General features: G+C 40.7%; 1 protein-coding gene across 1 annotated transcript; it reads right to left on the reverse strand.

Moving 5' to 3' along the window:
* Nucleotides 1–16,725: 16,725 nt before the first annotated feature.
* On the reverse strand, nucleotides 16,726–17,927 carry LOC126456288 (craniofacial development protein 2-like). The gene is made up of 4 exons (XM_050092040.1): nucleotides 17,852–17,927; nucleotides 17,709–17,778; nucleotides 16,971–17,654; nucleotides 16,726–16,891 (listed from the first exon to the last, which is right to left on the reverse strand). Exons 1-4 carry the CDS (start codon nucleotides 17,925–17,927, stop codon nucleotides 16,726–16,728), a joined length of 996 nt encoding a protein of 331 aa, XP_049947997.1.
* Nucleotides 17,928–21,707: the final 3,780 nt, after the last annotated feature.

Here is a 21,707-nt window from a genome sequence, read left to right on the forward strand (position 1 = left end):
TATGCATATTAACAAATTTGTTACTACAACTTGAATAGTTTTCGCATAATTCACAAATGGAAATAAACTTAATTGTTTTAAAAGAGCTGTTGCCATGAGTATGTTGATAAACCAGTTTGACCATATGACGAGATTCGTTTGATGATCAAATTCAAGAAAATGATCAATGAAAAATCGTAAATACAGACGCTGTTATGTGGAATCCGAAACTTCCTATTGAACATCACAGATAAATAAATGAGAAACTAAAGAAATACAGCATGGTATTTCGACCAACGACAAAACAGTTGTGGGGGGAATCATTAAGAAACGTAGCGAAGCGAAAAAGCATCTCCAGTTTGAAGATATCAGTTTAGCATTGAAGCAGATTCCTTACTTTTGGACAATTAGTAAGAACTTTATTCTCTTGTTGCCATTTGTAACGCTGGCTACGGTACTTCCATTCTAAACACTGTAAACGTACCGGTACCGTTTTTGGAGAGAGAATCTTGAAATAAAAAAAAAATGAAAAAACCCTCAGTGTCTCAATTCGTGCTCCCATACCCTACATTTTCAAATAAATATAAATCTAAAACCAGGAGCGTTTTTTAAAAATGAATACCGTTAAGAACTAATATAAAATCCGAGTGAATAAACGTTTTGTGTTTATAAAATTTTTAACTATCGATCATTTACGTAACACGATCTCTCTCTCTCTCTCTCTCTCTCTCTCTCTCTCTCTCTCTGGTTCAGAGGACCAGTAAATAAATGTTCATTATAAATAAGGCCTTAGTGTGTGTGGTACCATAGTATGGGAAGTAGCCTACCCTCTGCTATGCAGATCACAGTGATCTGTACGTGCTCATTTTCACCCCATTCTATTCCCCTGTGGAGTATGGGAAGAACAACTTGTTACATTCCTCTGATCACTCTGTAATTAGTGCAGTTTTGTCATTATGGCCCCTTTGGGAGCAATTCATATGGGAATGTAGTGTCTCCTAGATTACTCACTTAATACTACTTCTTGAAGTTTGGTAAGTAGGTTTTCACAGAATATTTGGTCTGTATCTTCAAAGTATCCCCCAGTTCAGGTAGGCCCACTTCAACAATTCTGTCACACAGATAACCTGTCACTATCCATACTCCCCTTCTATGTATACATTCAACACTGTCAACTGGGGTTACTTTGGGCCAGTTTTTCATGTTTTCACTTACATATTAATTAATAAAAACATATAATAAATGATTTTCAACATCAAAATTGAGTTTTAACCAATTAACAAAGTATAAAGCAGTAGCCTGTACCAACATTTTTAAAGAAATTCTCTTTTTTTATTTTTTCAATGTTTTTTTAATGTTGGAACAAAGTAACCCCTGCTCAGGGCTACTCTGGACCTCTCACATATTTTAATACAAATTGAATACAGCTCACTTGTTAGACTACTGTAACCCGTTACACAACAATCAGAGAATGAAATGACAATACAAGGCAGCAAAAAAAAAAAAAAAAATATATATATATATATATATATATATATATATATATATATATATATATATAATTAAGAAAACAAAATTTTAGGCTAAATTTTATTTGAAAAACATGAAAAACCTTTATTTTTGTTCTACAGACTTTTTTTTAATGCTAATTTCTTATACCAACTCAAAATCAGCCATCTCAGGAACATTAAAGTGTCTTTGTTTCATGAGCTTAGGAGGGTTGATTTTTTTTTCTTCATGTTAGTCCACTCATAAACAAGAATATACTTTTTGTCAGGCCACTTCCAGGACTTTTTGGTTTTGCTCATACAGTCTACTGTAGAGCCTAACTCTCCCCCATTACGTAGTTTTGTTATCAAACTTTCCTTCATACATGACAATAACAAAGTCACCTTCTTTCAAGTTATGTTTTAATTATTCTAGGTCAGGTGCCAGTGGTTGATAGGCTCGATGGTACCAACTTCTTCATCGAATTCTTCAGATTCACTTTCAGTTAAGGAAGGTGTGAGCCATCATCAGAAGCACTGTCATCATGAAGACTGTAAGAACTAGAGTTATCTGGTTCTCTTGCTGGTTCTTGCTTTCTTTGACAGGCCTTTTTTTTTCAGCTTGGATGTAGAAGCTGATGCACCTTCAAAGTCCATTTCATTTTCGCTTGACTCGTCAGCCAACTTTGAACAAAAACTTTTCCCAGCTGGAACATGCAACTTCTTACGTCTCTGAGTTGGCCTAGCACTTTTTGTCACATTCTTCCTTTTTTCTGCAGGGTGTTGCATGAAACTTTCTCCAATTCGACTTTTCATAGGGTTGTTGAAGTTACCATGTTTAAGCAAGCACTCCAGTACTTTGGTTCATCAAAAGGTATGATATCTGTTTTTTTTTTTTTAATCCAGATATCATATTTTCCTTCTTCTCTGCATACAAACAATCAACCAGCTGTTTTAGCAGTTTAGGAAATTGATCTTCAGGCAAGCCTGTCATTGACTTGGTTTTTTCCTTCCGCGAAGTCAATATCTTACACCACTCCCTTTTCATAGGGCCGTAGTAGGTGACGTCCAATGGTTGAATGATATGTGTCGAGTTTGGTGGCAGACACACAAACTTTACATCATTATCCTCACAAGCTTTTACAATTTCCGAGTTGATATGGGAACTTAAGTTGTCCCCAATCACAACCTTGACACCAGGCAGCTTTTTCAACTGAGGAAGTAAGGTGGTCATAAACCAGTCTTCGAATGTCCTGAATCAAACCACCCACTTTTTGTTCTGTTGTACTTGCGTCCTGCGAGACCACCTTTGGTCCATGTAGACCATAAACGCTCAGACTTGTACACCACATAGCGTGGTAAGCTCTCCCCACAACCACTTCCACAAAACATTGAAGAAATACAAGACTTTGTTGACTCCATTATGTGTTCAACATGCCCTTTTACAAATGATCTTGCTTTCTCCAGGATCATCTTGCAGGTTTTTCTCTTCATAATTCCATATGTTCTCATCTGGAACATTACTGAGAACAGTTTGTTTGTTGTCAAAATAATTATTGACTACCAACTCATCAGTAGCAGCCCTTACTCATTTAATGTTGCTTGCTGTATGTGCTGTTAACTTAGGATGGCGTTTTCTAAATGATGCTGCCCTATTGGGACATGGAAAGTTGTTTTTAAAACTCTTTACTGTATGCCCTTGTTTGTCAAGATAGTATTTTGTTGATTATCTTAAATCAAGATGAGTGATAGGAAATCCATATATACACTCCTCGAAATTGAAATAAGAACACCGTGAATTCATTGTCCCAGGAAGGGGAAACTTTATTGACACATTCCTGGGGTCAGATACATCACATGATCACACTGACAGAACCACAGGCACATAGACACAGGCAACAGAGCATGCACAATGTCGGCACTAGTACAGTGTATATCCATCTTTCGCAGCAATGCAGGCTGCTATTCTCCCATGGAGACGATCGTAGAGATGCTGGATGTAGTCCTGTGGAACGGCTTGCCATGCCATTTCCACCTGGCGCCTCAGTTGGACCAGCGTTCGTGCTGGACGTGCAGACCGCGTGAGACGACGCTTCATCCAGTCCCAAACATGCTCAATGGGGGACAGATCCGGAGATCTTGCTGGCCAGGGTAGTTGACTTACACCTTCTAGAGCACGTTGGGTGGCATGGGATACATGCGGACGTGCATTGTCCTGTTGGAACAGCAAGTTCCCTTGCCGGTCTAGGAATGGTAGAACGATGGGTTCGATGACGGTTTGGATGTACCATGCACTATTCAGTGTCCCCTTGACGATCACCAGTGGTGTACGGCCAGTGTAGGAGATCGCTCCCCACACCATGATGCCGGGTGTTGGCCCTGTGTGCCTCGGTCGTATGCAGTCCTGATTGTGGCGCTCACCTGCACGGCGCCAAACACGCATACGACCATCATTGGCACCAAGGCAGAAGCGACTCTCATCGCTGAAGACGGCACGTCTCCATTCGTCCCTCCATTCACGCCTGTCGCGACACCACTGGAGGCGGGCTGCACGATGTTGGGGCGTGAGCGGAAGACGGCCTAACGGTGTGCGGGACCGTAGCCCAGCTTCATGGAGACGGTTGCGAATGGTCCTCGCCGATACCCCAGGAGCAACAGTGTCCCTAATTTGCTGGGAAGTGGTGGTGCGGTCCCCTACGGCACTGCGTAGGATCCTACGGTCTTGGCGTGCATCCGTGCGTCGCTGCGGTCCGGTCCCAGGTCGACGGGCACGTGCACCTTCCGCCAACCACTGGCGACAACATCGATGTACTGTGGAGACTTCACGCCCCACGTGTTGAGCAATTCGGCGGTACGTCCACCCGGCCTCCCGCATGCCCACTATACGCCCTCGCTCAAAGTCCGTCAACTGCACATACGGTTCACGTTCACGCTGTCGCGGCATGCTACCAGTGTTAAAGACTGCGATGGAGCTCCGTATGCCACGGCAAACTGGCTGACACTGACGGCGGCGGTGCACAAATGCTGCGCAGCTAGCGCCATTCGACGGCCAACACCGCGGTTCCTGGTGTGTCCGCTGTGCCGTGCGTGTGATCATTGCTTGTACAGCCCTCTCGCAGTGTCCGGAGCAAGTATGGTGGGTCTGACACACCGGTGTCAATGTGTTCTTTTTTCCATTTCCAGGAGTGTAGTTAACTTGTCAATATGTGCTTCTTGATTGAAGACTGTAGGATGGTCATGTTTTTTTGCAGGTAGGCCTACTGGTACCGGTAACCCATAGGTTTTAAGCTTATTTATTATTGTACTTCTAGGTACATTGTAATACTGACTTGCACTTCATTGTGTTCTTACTCCACTTCGTATGTCCTTCTAAGGTCTCAGCATTATAATCAGCGTACTTTCTTGAACCTGGCTTTCTCTTGTAGGTTCTCATCATTCTGGATCAGCAACAGGAACAAAAACAACCAAAATAATATTGCACAACAGTAATGTATACAACAGCGTTAGTAAAAATATTTTTGTTTTAATTTGGAAGTAAAAAACATGTAACGCAAATCGATGGGGCTACTTTAGTCCAAATTAGGCCTGGTAAAAAGTAGCCGTGAAAAACTAGTTTTTAGGTGAAGTTTACAAAAAGTTAAACATGTAATGTTTAAAAAAAAAAAGAATAAGGAAAAACAATTATCACACATTGGTAACAGATTACGAAAGATGATATTTTGACACATACCTTGTTTTTATCTTGTTACTGAATTCATCCACGATGAAAATTTTGGAGGTAAACAAATCACGCATCAAAACAAAGGTTTACAAAAATTCCAGTGTTGCCAATGGTAAAAATTTTAAATTACCCTGAACTATTTAAATACCCTCAAGTAGGGTATAAAATATATTTTAAACCCAAAAATACCAATATACCTTGTTTTGTTTGTTCAGCACAAAAATTTAAAACTTTTTTTTTGTGTTGGACTAAAGTAACCCTACAAGGACCAAAGAAACCCCAGTTGATGGTACACCTAGTTATTTCTATTTGATTTGGACCCAACACACTTGAGCAAAATTCTAGGATGGGAGTGTTTCATAAGCAATCTCTTTTGCGAGCTGATTGCATTTTGCCATGATGCTACTAATGCATCAAAATCTGTTATCTGCTTCACCTATGACAATGCCTATGTGGTCATTCAATTTCATATCGCTATAAATTCTTGCACCCAAGTGTTTGTATAAGTTAACTGATTCCATTTGTTACTCATTGATGTTGTAATCACAGGAAACAACTTTGTTTTCTTTTTGTGAAATTTACAGTTTTATATTTTTGAACTTTGAAATCTTATTAAGATCAGACTGAATACTGTGCAGCTTTTTTTTTCAAACATTGCTCCATTGCAGATAACTGCATTATCTACAGAAAGCCTGAGACTGTCTGTCAGGTCATTAACATACATCATGAACAGCAAAGGACACAACACATTTCCCTGATGCATATCTAAATACTTGCACATCTGATGATGATTCTACATCCAAGGTAACATGCTGTGTCATCCCTACCAAGAGATCGTTCATTTAAACATAGATTTTATCTAAAAACAAAGATGATGTGACTTACCAAACGAAAGCGCTGGCACGTCGATAGACACACAAACAAACACAAACATACACACAAAATTCAAGCTTTCGCAACAAACTGTTGCCTCATCAGGAAAGAGGGAAGGAGAGGGAAAGACGAAAGGATGTGGGTTTTAAGGGAGAGGATAAGGAGTCATTCCAGTCCCGGGAGCGGAAAGACTTACCTTAGGGGGGAAAAAAGGACGGGTATACACTCGCGCGCGCGCACACACACACACACACACACACACACACACACACACACACAAACACACACACACACACACACAAGCAGAATATGTCACAAGCAGAATATGTCTGCTTGTGTCTGTATATGTGTGGATTGATATGTGTGTGTGTGTGTGCGCGAGTGTATACCCGTCCTTTTTTCCCCCTAAGGTAAGTCTTTCCACTCCCGGGATTCGAATGACTCCTTACCCTCTCCCTTAAAACCCACATCCTTTCGTCTTTCCCTCTCCTTCCGTCTTTCCTGATGAGGCATCAGTTTGTTGCGAAAGCTTGAATTTTGTGTGTATGTTTGTGTTTGTTTGTGTGTCTATCGGCGTGCCAGCACTTTCGTTTGGTAAGTCACATCATCTTTGTTTTTAGATATAGTTTTTCCCATGTGGAATGTTTCCTTCTATTATAAACATAGATTTTGTTTGATACCACACATGATTATACTTTCATTAGTAAGCATTAGTGTGGTATGAGACTAATGCTTTTCAGAGGTAAAAAAATTCTTCATGAACTTGATGGTTTTGATCACAGGTTTGTTCAAACCATGGGTAATTGTCACAGAAATACTGAGAGAAATGAACTGGCAGACACTTGAAGATACATGCAAACTACTTGCTATGTCTGTAGAACCAACTTCAAGTGATGAATATAGGAACATATTTCAGCCACTTATATAACACTCACATAGGTGTTGCAAAGACAAAATTAGAGTAATTACAGCGCACACAGATGCATGTAAGCAATCATTCTTCCCACAATCCATATGTGAGTGAAACAGAAGAAAACCCAAATAATTGGTACAATGGAATGTACCCTCTGCCATGCACTACACAGTTGTTTGTAGAGTGTAGATGTAGATCCATGACTTTCACAATGTCTTGTGATAAAACCTCAAATTGATTTTCATATGACTGATGTTTTCAAAATCCATGCAAATTGGCATGGAGAAGGTCACTCCGCTTGAGGCACCAATTATGTTGTAATATTCTTCATTAAGTTGATGTCAATGATATTTAACAGCATTTTTGTGGATCACTTCTGCTTCATTTGTTGTATACAGTTTTGAATTGTGCTTTCTTTCAACCACTGAGCACCATTTTATAAATGGGTAAAGTGTTGTAAACAACTTTGTACACAATGGTAAGGAGAGGTGGGCTACAGAGTGATGCAGCAACTGTCATTGTAGGGATGCTGGACAGGAGCAGAAATGAATAGCGAACACATAAATACAGTAAGCAGAAATTTTGTTTAACTTGTAGCTTTCTCCAAGAATTTTGAAGAAACTTTGCAAAAGAACAAACAGCAATAAATCCCAACTATTACAAGAAGCAAACCGAAGCATATTCTGCAGTGTGAGGCTCCCCATACTGATGCACAAGCAAATCCTTGAAGGATGACTAAGACTCAAGACTGTGACTGAGACTTGTAGCTGCCGCAGCAGTAGAGTCACCGCCAATGAAGGCCTAGCTCAGTGAGCATGTCTCATTGGATCCACCAGGTCCCAGCATGAACTTTATCGTTGTCTGTCAGAAATATGTTTCCGTTGCCAACTGTGAGATGCTGTTAATGGTGGTATTGATCTATGATACCACATAAAGTTATGAACAAGATTTAGAATCAACAGGGCAGAGACCAGTCACACCAGGGTCATGTGGTAGTTAGTGGACTGCATCGTCAGTGGCTTCGCAGCCACCTCTCTGCTGACAGACTACATGCACCAATGCTGAGAAAGCCTTCAGGGACATATTGCAGCCAAATTACAAGAACTAGATCGTAGGCCCCAGCCCAGAATTTTCTGCATGACCCATTAATGCAGTCGTTACCCTGTCATCAGCACAAGGAAGCAGTATTTAAGGATGTGCAATCAGCTTGTCATTGTCAAACAGGTAGGTAGTAATGTAACATCAAGCCTTTGCTATTCCGCATTGCCCTTATTGACACAGATGCTTCTGCCTCAGCTGCGACACAAACTGCTACCTGCTGCCCAATGTCAAGGGAAACCCCACACTTGGCCACCATATCCAGAGCATGATGAGAGGATCCAGCCATCTCTACTCTCACTGATGTACCAACAAAAGACCACTACACTCTGAGCCTGATGTACTTGCAGCGCCAGCCAATGACCACAATGTCACCATGAGCACACTGATGTAAGAGCACAGCAGCGGGGTGTGCAGTCAACAGCCAGAGACCACCACACCGGGGAAATACTGTCATAATCACTGCACCAACCACAATGATTGTAAACAAGTTTCCACTAAGAAACCATTGTAACCATCATCAGTCCTTCTTCAGCTACACAACATTCTTCCTCAGCAAAGAATCAGCCTGCTCTAAGCCATCAGAGCCATCCTGCTAGTGTTGTTGACTTCTGGACCTTCTCCAACTGCACCAATGTTATAATTCGTGTCAGAGCAACTGCTGAGGATAAAGATAAAGATTTAGATGGGCAACCAGATGACAGCAGCCAGAATAACGGATCTTCTACAGCAAGGGCTTCCTATGTAACAATATGGGTAAGCGCCAAATTCAAAGTTTTGTTTGTGCCTGTGTGGTTGTTTTCCCATCCTTTCTTCTTCACTTCTTTTTTTGGCTGTGCTGATATTTGGTTTGGTGTAAGTAGGCAATATTAAGAAGTTTTGATTCAGGACACTGTTCAGCAGTTAATAAATCAAGTAGCTCACTTACAGGCAGAATTTAGAGCAGTTGAGGGAGGAAAGGAGGGATCAGTCATATCCTATACGCCAATTAAAGTAATTTTGTGATTGACAGATTGCAGTTGTGGGGATCAGTGTTGCCTTTGTGCAGCCAACTACACTTCACAATGTGCTGCATCTAACCTAGAAAATAGGGAACGCAGTAAGCAAATGGTGCTCGAGAAAGAACTATGATCGGATGGTGGCTGGACCCCTACCACTCGCTTGCTAAAACATCAATCACAAAGTAATTTTAATTGGAGTATAGTACACCAATCCTGGATAACAAAGTTGTGCATTAGCCACACTGATTTCAGGAAAATGGGGGGAATCTCTTTTAGTAATGTGGACACACAGCTGCTAGGTTGGGAAATGGGAGCAATGAGCAGTTGTTGAATGTAGCCAAGTCCAAACTAGTAAGAGTTGCTAGGATGTATGTAATATGCCATGAAAAGTTAAGGTAAGCACAGTTGTTCAGTATCTTCAGAGAAGGTCTGGTAGACAGATACGGGAGGAAGAATACACTGAGGTACTGACAGAATGTTTTAAAAGCATGGGGAATCATAGAGAATGTTGTAGACTGTATTCAAGAAATTAATGTAAGTTCATATGAGCTCTCAGAAGATGTTAATGCTAACTAGGCCATCTTGTAGGAAACTGAGCAGACAGCTCTTGACACACTTTTACTGGGTTTGTAGCCAGAGAGGTTACAAAGAGTTCATGTGGAATTACTAAAAACTCTGAATGAAGCAGTAGAAACTAAGCTAGTGCTCACTGAAACTGATGTGCTTACCAAGCCACAGGAAAAAGTGGTCACATTTAGTGCAGATGTTAAAGTTTTTAGATGTGGATGTATAGGGCATATGACATGTAATTGCAGAGAATAGCAGTGTCTGATTTGCAGACATGTTGGACATTCTGAGTGGGATCGTAATAACAGAAACTTGCAGAGCAAGAAAGACAGTCACAAGATGGCTCATGCAATTTGCAGTTAAATTGGACAGGGAGTGGTGTGGTGACTGTGTAACACTCCCATTAAGAGTCAGCATAAGTTAAAAATCGGCGGAGGACTTTTTTCTGACCAGTTACATAAAAGGAAAATTGTATAAATTTGTATAAGATACTAGATCTTGGGTATCTGTGGCAAGTAAGTAAAATTAAATCATTAATTTAATTAAGTAATGTAGATGGGGAGTTGTGTAGATTCACTCTGTTCACCAGTAGTAGGTTCCACGCAGGAGAAGGTAACTTCCACATTGAGGTAGAAGCTATTCTTGTGCTCGGCAATAGCTATAAAGCCTTTCTCAGTTTAGATTTCCTGGTTGCACGTCAAAATTGACTTGGTATGGCATATAGTAGAACTGGATGGAGCACTGTTTCACCTATGACTAGAATACTATTACTGCTGCAAGGAATGCCCAAGACAATGGTTGGGCCATCTAAACTGCGTACAAGGACCCTTAGAGTCAACTTGTGGGATATCATACCAGACAATACTGGAAACATAATCTGGATTGATGTATGAGCTTATCTGCTAGTGAATTATCTGTATAGTGTTGAACTTTTTCTTGAAAATGAATAACTAGACAAGGAGAAATGTTTTGCATGGCTCAGTTTATTCTGTGTAAGGACAATTGCAGGAAGCAAATCAGTACCAGTCAGTACTGATAACTTTAGTCCTGAGGAGCTACAGTTGTCACATGGCACCCTGATAGCTAATTTACAACACATAGGGCTTTCTGAGTCTCCTGGTCCATTATCTACCACTCCACTAGCTCAACATCATATTCCCACTGGAAACACAGTGGCTGTGTTCCTCAAACTCTACAGCCTGTCACTGAAGACCTTAACTCAACAGCTTCAAAACTGGACTATAGAAACAAGAAGCACCTGTTGTCATTGTACTGAAAGAGATCATGTGCTGGCAGCAAAGCATTCTGGTTCTCTTGCGACTATTGCTACTTAAATCAGAAAACAGTGTTAGATGCCTACCCGAAGCCAAATGTAATAAAAATATTAGATAATCTGGACCAGTGGCAATATTTTACAACTATGGAGCTACAGAATTGATACTGTCAATTAGAGAAAGTCACTAAGATCATCCAGAGAGGATACTCAACCCCTTCTGATCATTAGCAATATTGTCATATGCTGTTTTGGCTGAAAAATGCACCAGCTGCTCTGATTGTTAGATGGTGTATTGTGAAGATGAAAACCAAAGCTATGCATAGGCTACTTGATGATATAATGATATTTTCTGAAGATGTCTAGGAGCATATAGTGTTTTTATGTACCAAAAATGGGATTTACGTTTATCCTTGACTTGTTGGTGCCATAAAAAAAATTGCAGTGTCCACAACAGTAAAGAAATTGCAGTCGTTTCTAGGCCTAGCAGCTTTTTTTGAAAATGTTTTCCAAAATTTGCTGAAACTGTGAAACTCCTCATGCAGCTGTTAAGGAAAGGGTTAAAGTTCCATTGGTTACCAGACTGTGAAGCAGCATTTCTAAAACTAAAAGATTTGGCGAAGAGTTCTCGGGCTTCCAGCCGGGTAGCGGTGTCGTAAAACTGCGACGTTTCGACGAGTGACATACTCATCATCTTCTGGCTTCGAGTGTGTCACTCGTCGAAACGTCGCAGTTTGAAGACACCGCCACCCGGCTGGAAGCCCGAGAACTCTTCGCCAGCTGTATACGCCGGGAAAGCATACATTCACATTTACTAAATTATTTGTTAATATCTAGCCCAGATCTTGTGTTTCCAGATTTCCAGGAGCAGTTCATGCTGTTCTATGACTCCAGCAGTTTCACCTTATGTCACGGGAGCATACAGTTCAAAAATCCCTGAGCGCTCAGGATTGTCCCTGCATGAATTTTTTGGTCAGAAGATGCTGTCTTCCTTTGAGTTTCATAAATCTCTCCCCTGGAAGTGATTTTTCGGCAGTCAAAAATTTCTCTAAAAGTTTAAAAAGTACATGGTGACAGGTGAAAAAAACTGAAAGCCGAAGTTTTGGAATGACAAGACAGGATACTTGCTGAGAAAGTAGTATCATGTAGGTCAATGGGCTATGATGACCAAATCACATGTACCAAAAGGAAAAACTAAGAAAATTGTGACACATTATCAGTCCCTTTCCACGTGATAGAAATAGCTTTGCTACAGCACCTAACTTGCCTCACAATAGCCTACATCAGTCAAATTTGTCCTTTTAAGGTGACCACTCTTGACAGTATCTTTCAAAGAGGGGAGGAGAGAATCTTGGAAAAAGGGAGAAAGAGGAAGGTTAGTCAAGAAAAGCGAGACAGTTCTGTAGTTGCCCAGACACATCTCTACACACTTAGGCCACAAAAAAGAATAATGAACTAACAACAGGATTCCCTCTTCCTTTAGGGCACATGGTTGTACCCTGGATGAAGAGAAGTAGATTTTCAAAGAGTGGGTCTGCACTGGTTATACTCCATAACAAACAAAGCAGTCATTATTTGTGCTTGTTATGGGCAAGGCTTCCGAAAATCAAAGTATGGGAACACCAGAAAACAGAGAAGAGAGCTGAATTTCAGAACTGGATAAAATCCCTGTTACTAAGAGATGAAAGGAAACACATTGGTAAAAGAAGCCAGCAAAGTTTGTGGAAAGACAAGTATGATGACAATAGAGCAGGAAACATCTTGGTGGAATGAAAGCATGAGAGCAGTAATCTGGGAAAGAAATCTCTCCAGGAAACAGAGGGATCAGGAGAAAAATAAACCAGAACTTATTAGAGATGAGGCAAAGATCAGAAACCTCGAACAAATGTACCGAATCAAGAAACTGGAAGTTAAAAGAACAGTTGCAGAAGAAAATACCAAGGCTTGGAAGATATTCACACAGAAATTGGAAGAGGACACTAGAAAAAATAAGAAGCTGTTGTATAAGGTTATCAGAGGTCAAAGGAAACCAATGAATACCATGAAAGCACTTGAAGATGAAAATGGAAACCTGGTTAGGACAGAAAATGACATGAGAGAAGTCATGAAAAACCATTTTGACCACCTATTAAATAGATCAGTTGAAGAACCAAATACAGAACTGGAAATCCACACTTACAATGAGGTGCCTCACGTCACCTGGACAGAAACAGAGGCAGCCTTAAAATCTATGCCTAAAGGAAAATCTTCAGGTGTAGATGAACATAATACCTGCAGATTGGAGCATGGGTGTAATAATTCCCCTGTTTAAGAAAGGCAGCAGGCTGAAACCCACCAATTATAGAGGAATAACCCTATTGTCTCATGAGCTAAAAATACTTGAGAAGATCATAGAAAAGGGACTGAGAACTATCATAGAACCACAGCTGGAGGTGGAACAATATGGCTTCAGAAGTAACAGATCAACAATAGATCTAATTTTTAGCACCAGAATGTTGATGGAAAAGTATTGGGAGAAAGGCAAGAACCTGGTCATTGTATTTATGGATTTAGAAAAAGCGTATGAAAGTGTTATAAGAGATAGAATCTGGGAATGCCTGAGGAAAACGAGTCTGCCTGAAGGACTAATAAAAATATTCAGACGTTGTACAAAGACTGCACTAGCTGGGTACAAATTGGGGAAGCATTATCATCATGGTCTGAGACCAAGAGTGGAGTTCAGCAAGGAAATGCACTGTCCCCACTACTATTCATCAGTGTTACAGATACCATAATGAAGAACGCCAAGGAGAAGTCAGGTGAACTGAAGGCATTTGCCTTTGCTGATGACATCATGATTTGGGATGAAATGGAAGAGGAAGTACAGATCAGACTTGATGAATGGAAATCTCAGTTCCAGAAATATAATCACAACATCAGCAAGACCAAGACAGTGGTGATGGCAGCCAACAGAGATGGGTAACCAGCAAGTGTAAAATTAGGAGATTACCAACTTGAGTGTGTGGACATTTTTCCTTACCTTGGATGTGTAATTTCCGGTGATGACTTGGTCAGAAATGAAATCACCAACAGAGTGAAAAAAGGATCTGAATTCTACCAACAAGTAAGATCCCTTTTATAGGAAGACTTGATCCCAAAGCTGGCCAAACTGATGGTGTTTAATAGCTATTTCATATCAATACTGACCTATGGTATTGAAACATGCATCCTCACAAAAAGAGAATCATAAAGGCTGCAAGGAGCAGAGATGTCCATCTTGGTCTTCTGGGTGGTGAGTCTAAGAAAGTTCAGGTTAAGGAATGAGGAGGTGAGGAAAGAAGCTGGAGTAAAAACATCCCTATTAGATCAAATTGGTGCATCTAGACTTTGATGGTACAGGCATGTGATGAGAATGGAGTCAACTAGAACAGCCAAAACAAATTTGGAAACACAGGTGGATGGGAAAAGACCTCGAACCTGATGGATGGACTTGATCAAGGATGATCTAGTGACCAGAGGATGTACAGTGGATGATGTTCTCCATAAACATGTGTATCTGGAGAGCACAAAGTGGAAGAGGCTCATAGCAAGGCTGACAAAGTGGCACACAGTGAACAGAACTACATGGTCAGGGTTGCTAATAAGTGACAAACCAGACCATCCTTCCAATTACCCACCACCACAACAGTAAACATCACCCTCAATATATCCCACACATTGGTTTATGTACCTAATCTACCCATTTAAATTTTACCCACTGAAAACCTAACCTTCTGAAATAACATGTTAGATACAACCATGCTCACCTCCGTACATCAGATGTTGACTCCTCAGCATCGTTTCATGTCACAACAACACCAGCCAGAAGCAATTTGACAAAGGACAAAGTGCACCATGAACAAAGACTTTTGTGTAGAGTTAAAAGCTAGTGAAGTTGGACAGATAATGTAAATAGTGCAAAGGACAAAGTGATGCATGAAAGGAAGTGGAAAGGAGGAGCATAAACAAAGTAGTGTCTGTAATGGACAAGATGATGCATGAAAAGAAGTGGAAAGAAGAAGTGTAAACAAACTATGGTCTGTATTTAATTAAAGTGATGCATGAAAAGAAGTGGAAAGGAGAAGTGTAAACAAACTTTCTTCTTCTTCTTCTTCTTCTTCTTCTGGTTTCTATCCATTCCAGATGTTGGCAACCATCTTGGCAGTGCTTTTCCTGTCACTAAATAGCTCTGTAGATGTTTTAGAGGTCCATGTTCTGATGTTCTTAAGCCAGGATATTCTTCTCCAGCCAACACTTCTCTTCCCTGGTAGTTTTCCTTGCAGGATGGTCTGGAGGAGATGGTATCTGTTGTTGCTCCTCATAATGTGTCCCAGGTAGTGGATCTTTCTTGCTTTCACAGTGGACAGTACTTCTTTCTCTTTTTTCATTCTTCATAGAACCTCAATATTTGTGACATGTGCTGTTCATGGTATTCTTAACATTCTCCTGTACAGCCACATCTCAAAAACCTCCAGCCACTTACCCAACGATTCTGTCAGATTCCATGTTTCAACACCATAGGAGAGGGTGGAAAATATGTAGCAGCATAGAAGTCTGATATCCATCATCATTGCTAAGCCATGATTCTTGAAAAGGTTACTCATCTTATTGAAGACAGCCCTGGCTTTTCCAATTCGAGTTCTCACCTCATCAGATAGATCCCACTGGTCATTTATTGTAGAGCCAAGGTATGTGTATTTATGTACTCACTCTATATGAATTTGGCCTATCTTAATGTGACATGCAGGGACTCTGTTTTTACTGATTATCATTGTTTTCATTTTTAGAGGGTCGACATCTAGACCATATTCAGAAATTTTTTGTGCAAGTCTATCGACAAGGTACTGCAAACTATTCTCATTATCAGAAAATATTAGTGTGTTGTCAGCATATTGGATGTTGTTGACATATTTTCTGTTTAAGAGCACTCCCATCTCTACTTCATCAAGAGCTTCCTTAAAGATGTGTTCTGAATAGATGTTGAAAATCAGTGGAGATAATATACAACCCTGTCTTACACCGTGTCTATGTCTTCTGCATTTTCTCTGTCCAGCCTTCAGAAACCAACTGGTTCCAATATAGGTTCACAATCAATGCTTCTTAAAATGTCAACAATCTTCTGGTGTTTTACTCTGTCAAAAGCCTTCTGATAATCAATAAGGCAGGCATAAATGTCACAATCCACATCTCTACACCTTTGAAATAGTACCTGGATACTAAATAATGCTTGCATATGCCAAATGCATTTCTGAAACCAAACTGTGTAGAAGAAATTTGTTCTTCATAGATCTTGTAAATTCTATGGTGAATGACCCTCAGAAAGATCTTTAGCAGGTGACTCATGAGGCTGATGGTCCTGTATTCACCACAAGTTTTAGCTCCAGGCTTTTTGGGCTAAGTAATAAATTTGGATTTAAGCCATTCCCATGTTACCAGAGTCATAGATGTCATTGAATATTGCAGTCAACCATTTTAAATTATCCTCACAGAGCAGCTTGAGAATTTCGGCATTCACATTGTTGGGACCAGGTGATTTACCATCTTTCATTCCATTTATCACAGCTTGTACTTCTTCCAGCAGAATTCTATGTCCTGTTTTGCAATATATTTGAGGAAGTTGTGGCCGGCTGTCATAAAATAGTTGTTCTATGTATGTTTTCCACATTTTTTTAAGCTCATCATGTCCAACTATTATTTTGCCTTCATTATTCACCAATCTGTTTCCTGTAATTTCCTGTCACTTCCCTGACTTTTTTTATGAATATTGAAACTATCATGCTTCAATTGTAATTTCTCTATTTCATTGCACTGTTCATGTATTTCTCTTCCCTAAGCTTCTCACATCCATTTCCTGATCTCCTTGTTGATATTCTTGTATTCATAAGGTTACTTTTCACTTCCCTCCTTCTGTTCACCATTTTAAGCATCTCTTCAGTCATCCATGACTTCTTTTTGGTGACACTGGATTTCAGATGTTCTTCTTTAACTGATTCCACTATAGAGTTTATCTTTTTAATTTTCTCTTCAGTGCGCAAGTTACCTTACAGACTCTGCATTTTCTCTTATGGGAGATTCTTTCGGTTTGTGGATATAATACATTTTGACATTTTTTTTCTTTTGAACACTCTTCATTCTGATTTTAAAGACACCAACTAGGGGAACGTGGCCTGAGTTAATGTCAGCACCTGGATAGGTTTTCATTGAGAGACAGCTTTTTCTATATCTTTGATTTATCAAGACATAATTGATCTGATTCTGGGTAATATTTTCATCTGAAGCTCTTGGGGGCTTCCAGGTGTAGAGATGTCTGGGTGGTAGTGTGAAGAATGTGTTAGTTATTACGAATCTGTACTCTCCTGCAAAAGCACTGAGTAGTTCACCTCTCTCATTCCTTACATCAAGTCCATAATGAACTATAATGTCGCCTTTGGATCCCCTTCCTATTTTGGCATTAAAACCTCCCAAAACTATTGTAAGACCTTTCTTCGGTAGTTGCTGCAAAACAACTGAGATTTGGGAATAAAATTCTGCAACTTCTTCATCATTATGGTCTGTTGTTGGAGCATAGACCCGAATAATGTTCAGTTGTATGGGTAGAGCACTTATTTGGAGTAACATCACTCTCTCTGAAACAGGTACACAATTAGTGATGCATTCTGTGATTGCTTTCAATGCTATAAATCCTACTCCAGACTTAAACTGTCCATCAATAAACTTCCAGCATCTGCTCGGTCACTGACCAGTAATATTTTCAAACATAAGATTTATGACTGGTTACTCAAACACCCATTTTATAAGATAACAGAATATTTTGAAATAATCATCGACATTAGTATATAAGAATATTCCTAAAAGAAAAGGAATTAAATTGTAAAAACTTTACTGTAAAGTTATTGTTAATTGTATATTTAATGTTCAGACCTATTCCGCTGTAAGTGGTCAATGGTGAATAAACTGAATACTGAATTCCCATGATCTTAATGCTCATCCTTTCCATTTCTCAGAATGCATTGTTGGTTTTTCCAGCCTGAGCCACTGACTTCAGATTCCATGTGCTTATCTATATACTATCTTTCAGTGATAATCTCTTCTTTGTGACAGCATTGCTCAAAGCTGTCCCCCTCCCCCTGAGATCTGATTGGGGGCTTGAAACTCTGGAAAATTTGGTTTTGAACACAGCCAAAATGTGTAACTAGAGAAATCCATTCTTTAATGTGGTGGTTTCTCGTTGCCTCCCACATTCTGATGCCATTGACCAATCTGGTTCTTCTGCCTTCAGAGATGATTTCTCATCCTAAGGACAACAGAGTGCCCTATCCTTTACCTGCTCATCCGCCCTCCACGGAGGCTATTGGCATTTGGTAGAAGGGGGCCACTTATACTGGTGGTCACTTGATTTTGGACACAGTTTAACGTCTTGCCCAGGACAGACAAACTATGGTCTGTATTTAATTAAAATTGAGTGTGAACTTTCTTTGTGGAAGGGACGAATGTAAAGTGGTAAAGTTATAAATGAAATTTAGTTAGGTACCATGGGACAATCAGCTACACCAGAGTTGGACACTGGTCAGTGGACTGTGTCATACATGGCTTAGCAACTGCATGAGGTTTAACAGACTACACATGCTGACACTGAGTGAGCCATCAGAGAAGCATTTCAGTCTACAACAACTGGGTCATTGGCCCCAGCCCATATCTTTCTGAATGACCCCCTAACATGGACCTTACCATGACATCAGCATGGAGAAGTAGTATTTAAGGATGCTTGAAATAGCTCATCATCATCAAACAGTTGGCAGTAGTGTGACTTTGGGCCTGTGCTACTCTGAGTTGCCCCTATGATGCAGACACTTCTGCCTCATCTGACTGCCTTCCACGTAAGCATCAAGGCACTAGGGGCAGCCCCACACTTGTCTACTGTCCTGAGAGTATGACGAGAGGACCCAGTCATCTCTGCCCTCTCCAGGGTACCAACAGAAGACAATTATACTCTGAGCCCTGGAGCAGGATGCAGCCTGACATCCTTGTAGTGACAGCCAATGGCCACACCATCACTGTAAATACAGTGATGCAACAGTGACCATATAAATGGAGGCATACAGTGAGCAGCCAGAGGTCACCACATCAGGGAAACACTGTCATAATCACTATGACACCCACTAGTGATTGTAGACATGCCTTAGTAGGGAAGTAATTGTAACCATAAGCAGTCCTTCAGATACAAAACACCCTTTCTCAGCAGAAAATCCTAGCATTCACTAAACCATCAGTGCCATCCAGCATTGGTGTCCTATGGATCCTCTCCAACTGCATCAGTGTTATAGTTTTTGGTAGAGTGTTCTGGGATATAAAAAGGTTGAAATTGTGACAAACTCAGCCAAAAATTCTATTTAGAATCTGATATGGATTCCACCAGGTCAAGGGTTTTGCTCAGTTTAATGTTTTAGCTGCTTCTTAATGCTTCTGTCACTAATATCAGTATCATTCATTACAGTGAGAAACTGGGGTAGTACCCCCATATTTTGAACTGTAAAGGGCACCATCTCTCTCAGACCTACCACTCCCTGCTCTCCCACATGCTTCTACAAGCTTCCTAAAATCCATAAACCCAACCATCTAGGACACCCTATTGTGTCCGGCGCCATCCTATTCATGGACCATCTAGAGGAATCCTTCCTAAACACCCAGAATCCTAAACTCCACACTTATTTCAGATTCATTGATGACATCTTTGCGATCTGGATCAAGGATGAGGATGCCCTATCCACATTCCTCCAGAATGTCAACAGCTTCTCCCCCATTCACTTCACCTGGTCCTATTCAACTCAACAAGCACCTTCCTAGATATTTACCTCCACCTCAAAGATAGCTACATCAGTACCTCTGTCCATATTGAACCTACTAACCACTGGCCTAACCTCCACTTCAACAGCTGCCACCTGTTCCATACCAAGAAATTCCTTCCATACAGCCTAGCCACCCATGCTCATCACATCTGCAGTGACAAATGATTCCTTTCGAAATACATCAAGAGTCTCACTGAGCCCTTTACAGACCATAATTATCCTCCAAACTTTGTACCAAAACAGATCGCACATGCCTTATCTTTCTAGTCACCCACCATCTCCTAAAGTCTCACTGTCCGACCACCGAGGAGCATTCCCCTCATAACCACCATGGACTGGAGCAACTGAATTACATTCTATGCCAGGGTTTCGTCTACCTCTCGTGGTGGCCTGAAATGAGAAATGTCTGGCTCACTGTCCTTGGCACCCCTCCCACAGTGGTAGTCTGCTGTCCACTGAATCCACACAATATACTCATCCATTCCTACACAACCCCTGCTCCCAACCCCTTACCTCATGGCTCATATCCTCGTAACACACCTAGATATAAGACCTGTCCCAAACATCCTCCCACCACCACCTACTCCAATCTGGTCACAAACATACTTATCCCAAAAAGGCCTGTGAAACCGGTTATGTGATCTACAAGCTAAGCTGCAACCACTATGCTGCATTCTACATGGGCGTGATAACCAAAAAGCTGTCTATCTGCGTGAATGGCCAAGAAACAATTGGACCACCCTGTTGCTGACTAAGCTGCCCATGACATCCCTAAATTTCAATGACTGCTTCACAGCCTGTGCCACATGTATCCTTCCCACCAAAACCACCTTTTCTGAATTGTGCAGGTGGGAACTCTCCCTGCAATATATCCTAGGTTCCCATAACTCTCCTGGCCTCAACTTTCATTAGTCATTGTCCTCACCCATCTAACCCTTCCCTGTTCCCATTCCAGCACAAACAGCTCTCTACTCTCCCATCACACCCAGTCTTTTTATTTCTCTCCTTTTCTGTTTTGTGAAACCAAGTGCTAGCCTTAGCCAGGTGATAGAAAACTTAGATCAGCTATACAGGGACTTTTAGAACGAAGTTCAGTAATTATAGTTAGGGGAGGGGGATCAGCTTGCCTATGAATCCAAGATAAAGTACTAGAAGAGACAAATGTGGGGTTTGTGGAGGTCTTTCAGCACCTAGATCGGCCCTGGGTAAACATTGCTGTAAGGCATGTTAACACTGAGCTGAACAGGGTGCTCTAGACACTGGCAAAATCTCAAATAAGTGTTGTTCCAGTTGTTGGTATTGGTAGGTGGGGATACACTACACATGGCCTGCACCTAAATAGGAAGGGGAAAGATAAGTTAGCTTCTCTGTTAGCAGATACTATAAGGGGGGCCACAGTTACACAAGGGGTGATCCCTGTGGCTAATGGGACCATGGAGACAGGTTTTTTAGGTTAAAGCCTAAGTCCAGACAGACAACAATAAAGAAAATAGAATAAAAGAAACTTCATGTACAGTAAATAGGGATAAAACTAAGGGAAGTATCAATTTACTTCACCAAAATATCAGGGGAATAAAAATAAAGTAGATGAGCTGTTGGTATGTTTAGATGATCTCAGAGATAAGAATGAGATTGATATACTTTGTCTATCCGAACACCATGTAACTGTGGGGATGGAAAGTGTCAGTGTAAATAGGTATAATTTAGCATCTTACACTTGCAGATCTAGCACAGATAAAGGAGGAGTTGCCATTTACACAAAACAAGGGTATAAATACAAAACTGTAGAAGTATGCAAATTTTGTGTCGATGAGAACTTTGAAGTTTGTGCATGTGAATTATAGCTAGATAATGTAGTGTTGATACTAGCAGCTGCGCCACCTAAGCGGCCAGCCGAGCAGTGGCCACTAGACTGGGACTCAGTGCTCATT

The sequence above is a fragment of the Schistocerca serialis genome, chromosome 2, assembly GCF_023864345.2.
Source record: "Schistocerca serialis cubense isolate TAMUIC-IGC-003099 chromosome 2, iqSchSeri2.2, whole genome shotgun sequence".
NCBI lineage: Eukaryota > Metazoa > Arthropoda > Insecta > Orthoptera > Acrididae > Schistocerca > Schistocerca serialis.

Excerpts from the sequence above, each read along its gene's own strand:
- LOC126456288 (XM_050092040.1), bottom strand. The coding sequence starts at position 17,927 with ATGGAAAGGATGAGCATTAAGATCATGGGAATTCAGTATTCAGTTTAT. Across the intron at positions 17,779-17,851 it reads GACCACTTACAGCGGAATAG|GAATATTCTTATATACTAAT; the intron begins GTCTGAACATTA and ends CTTTTCTTTTAG. Across the intron at positions 16,892-16,970 it reads GAAAATGCAGAGTCTGTAAG|TGTCACCAAAAAGAAGTCAT; the intron begins GTAACTTGCGCA and ends TCTGAAATCCAG.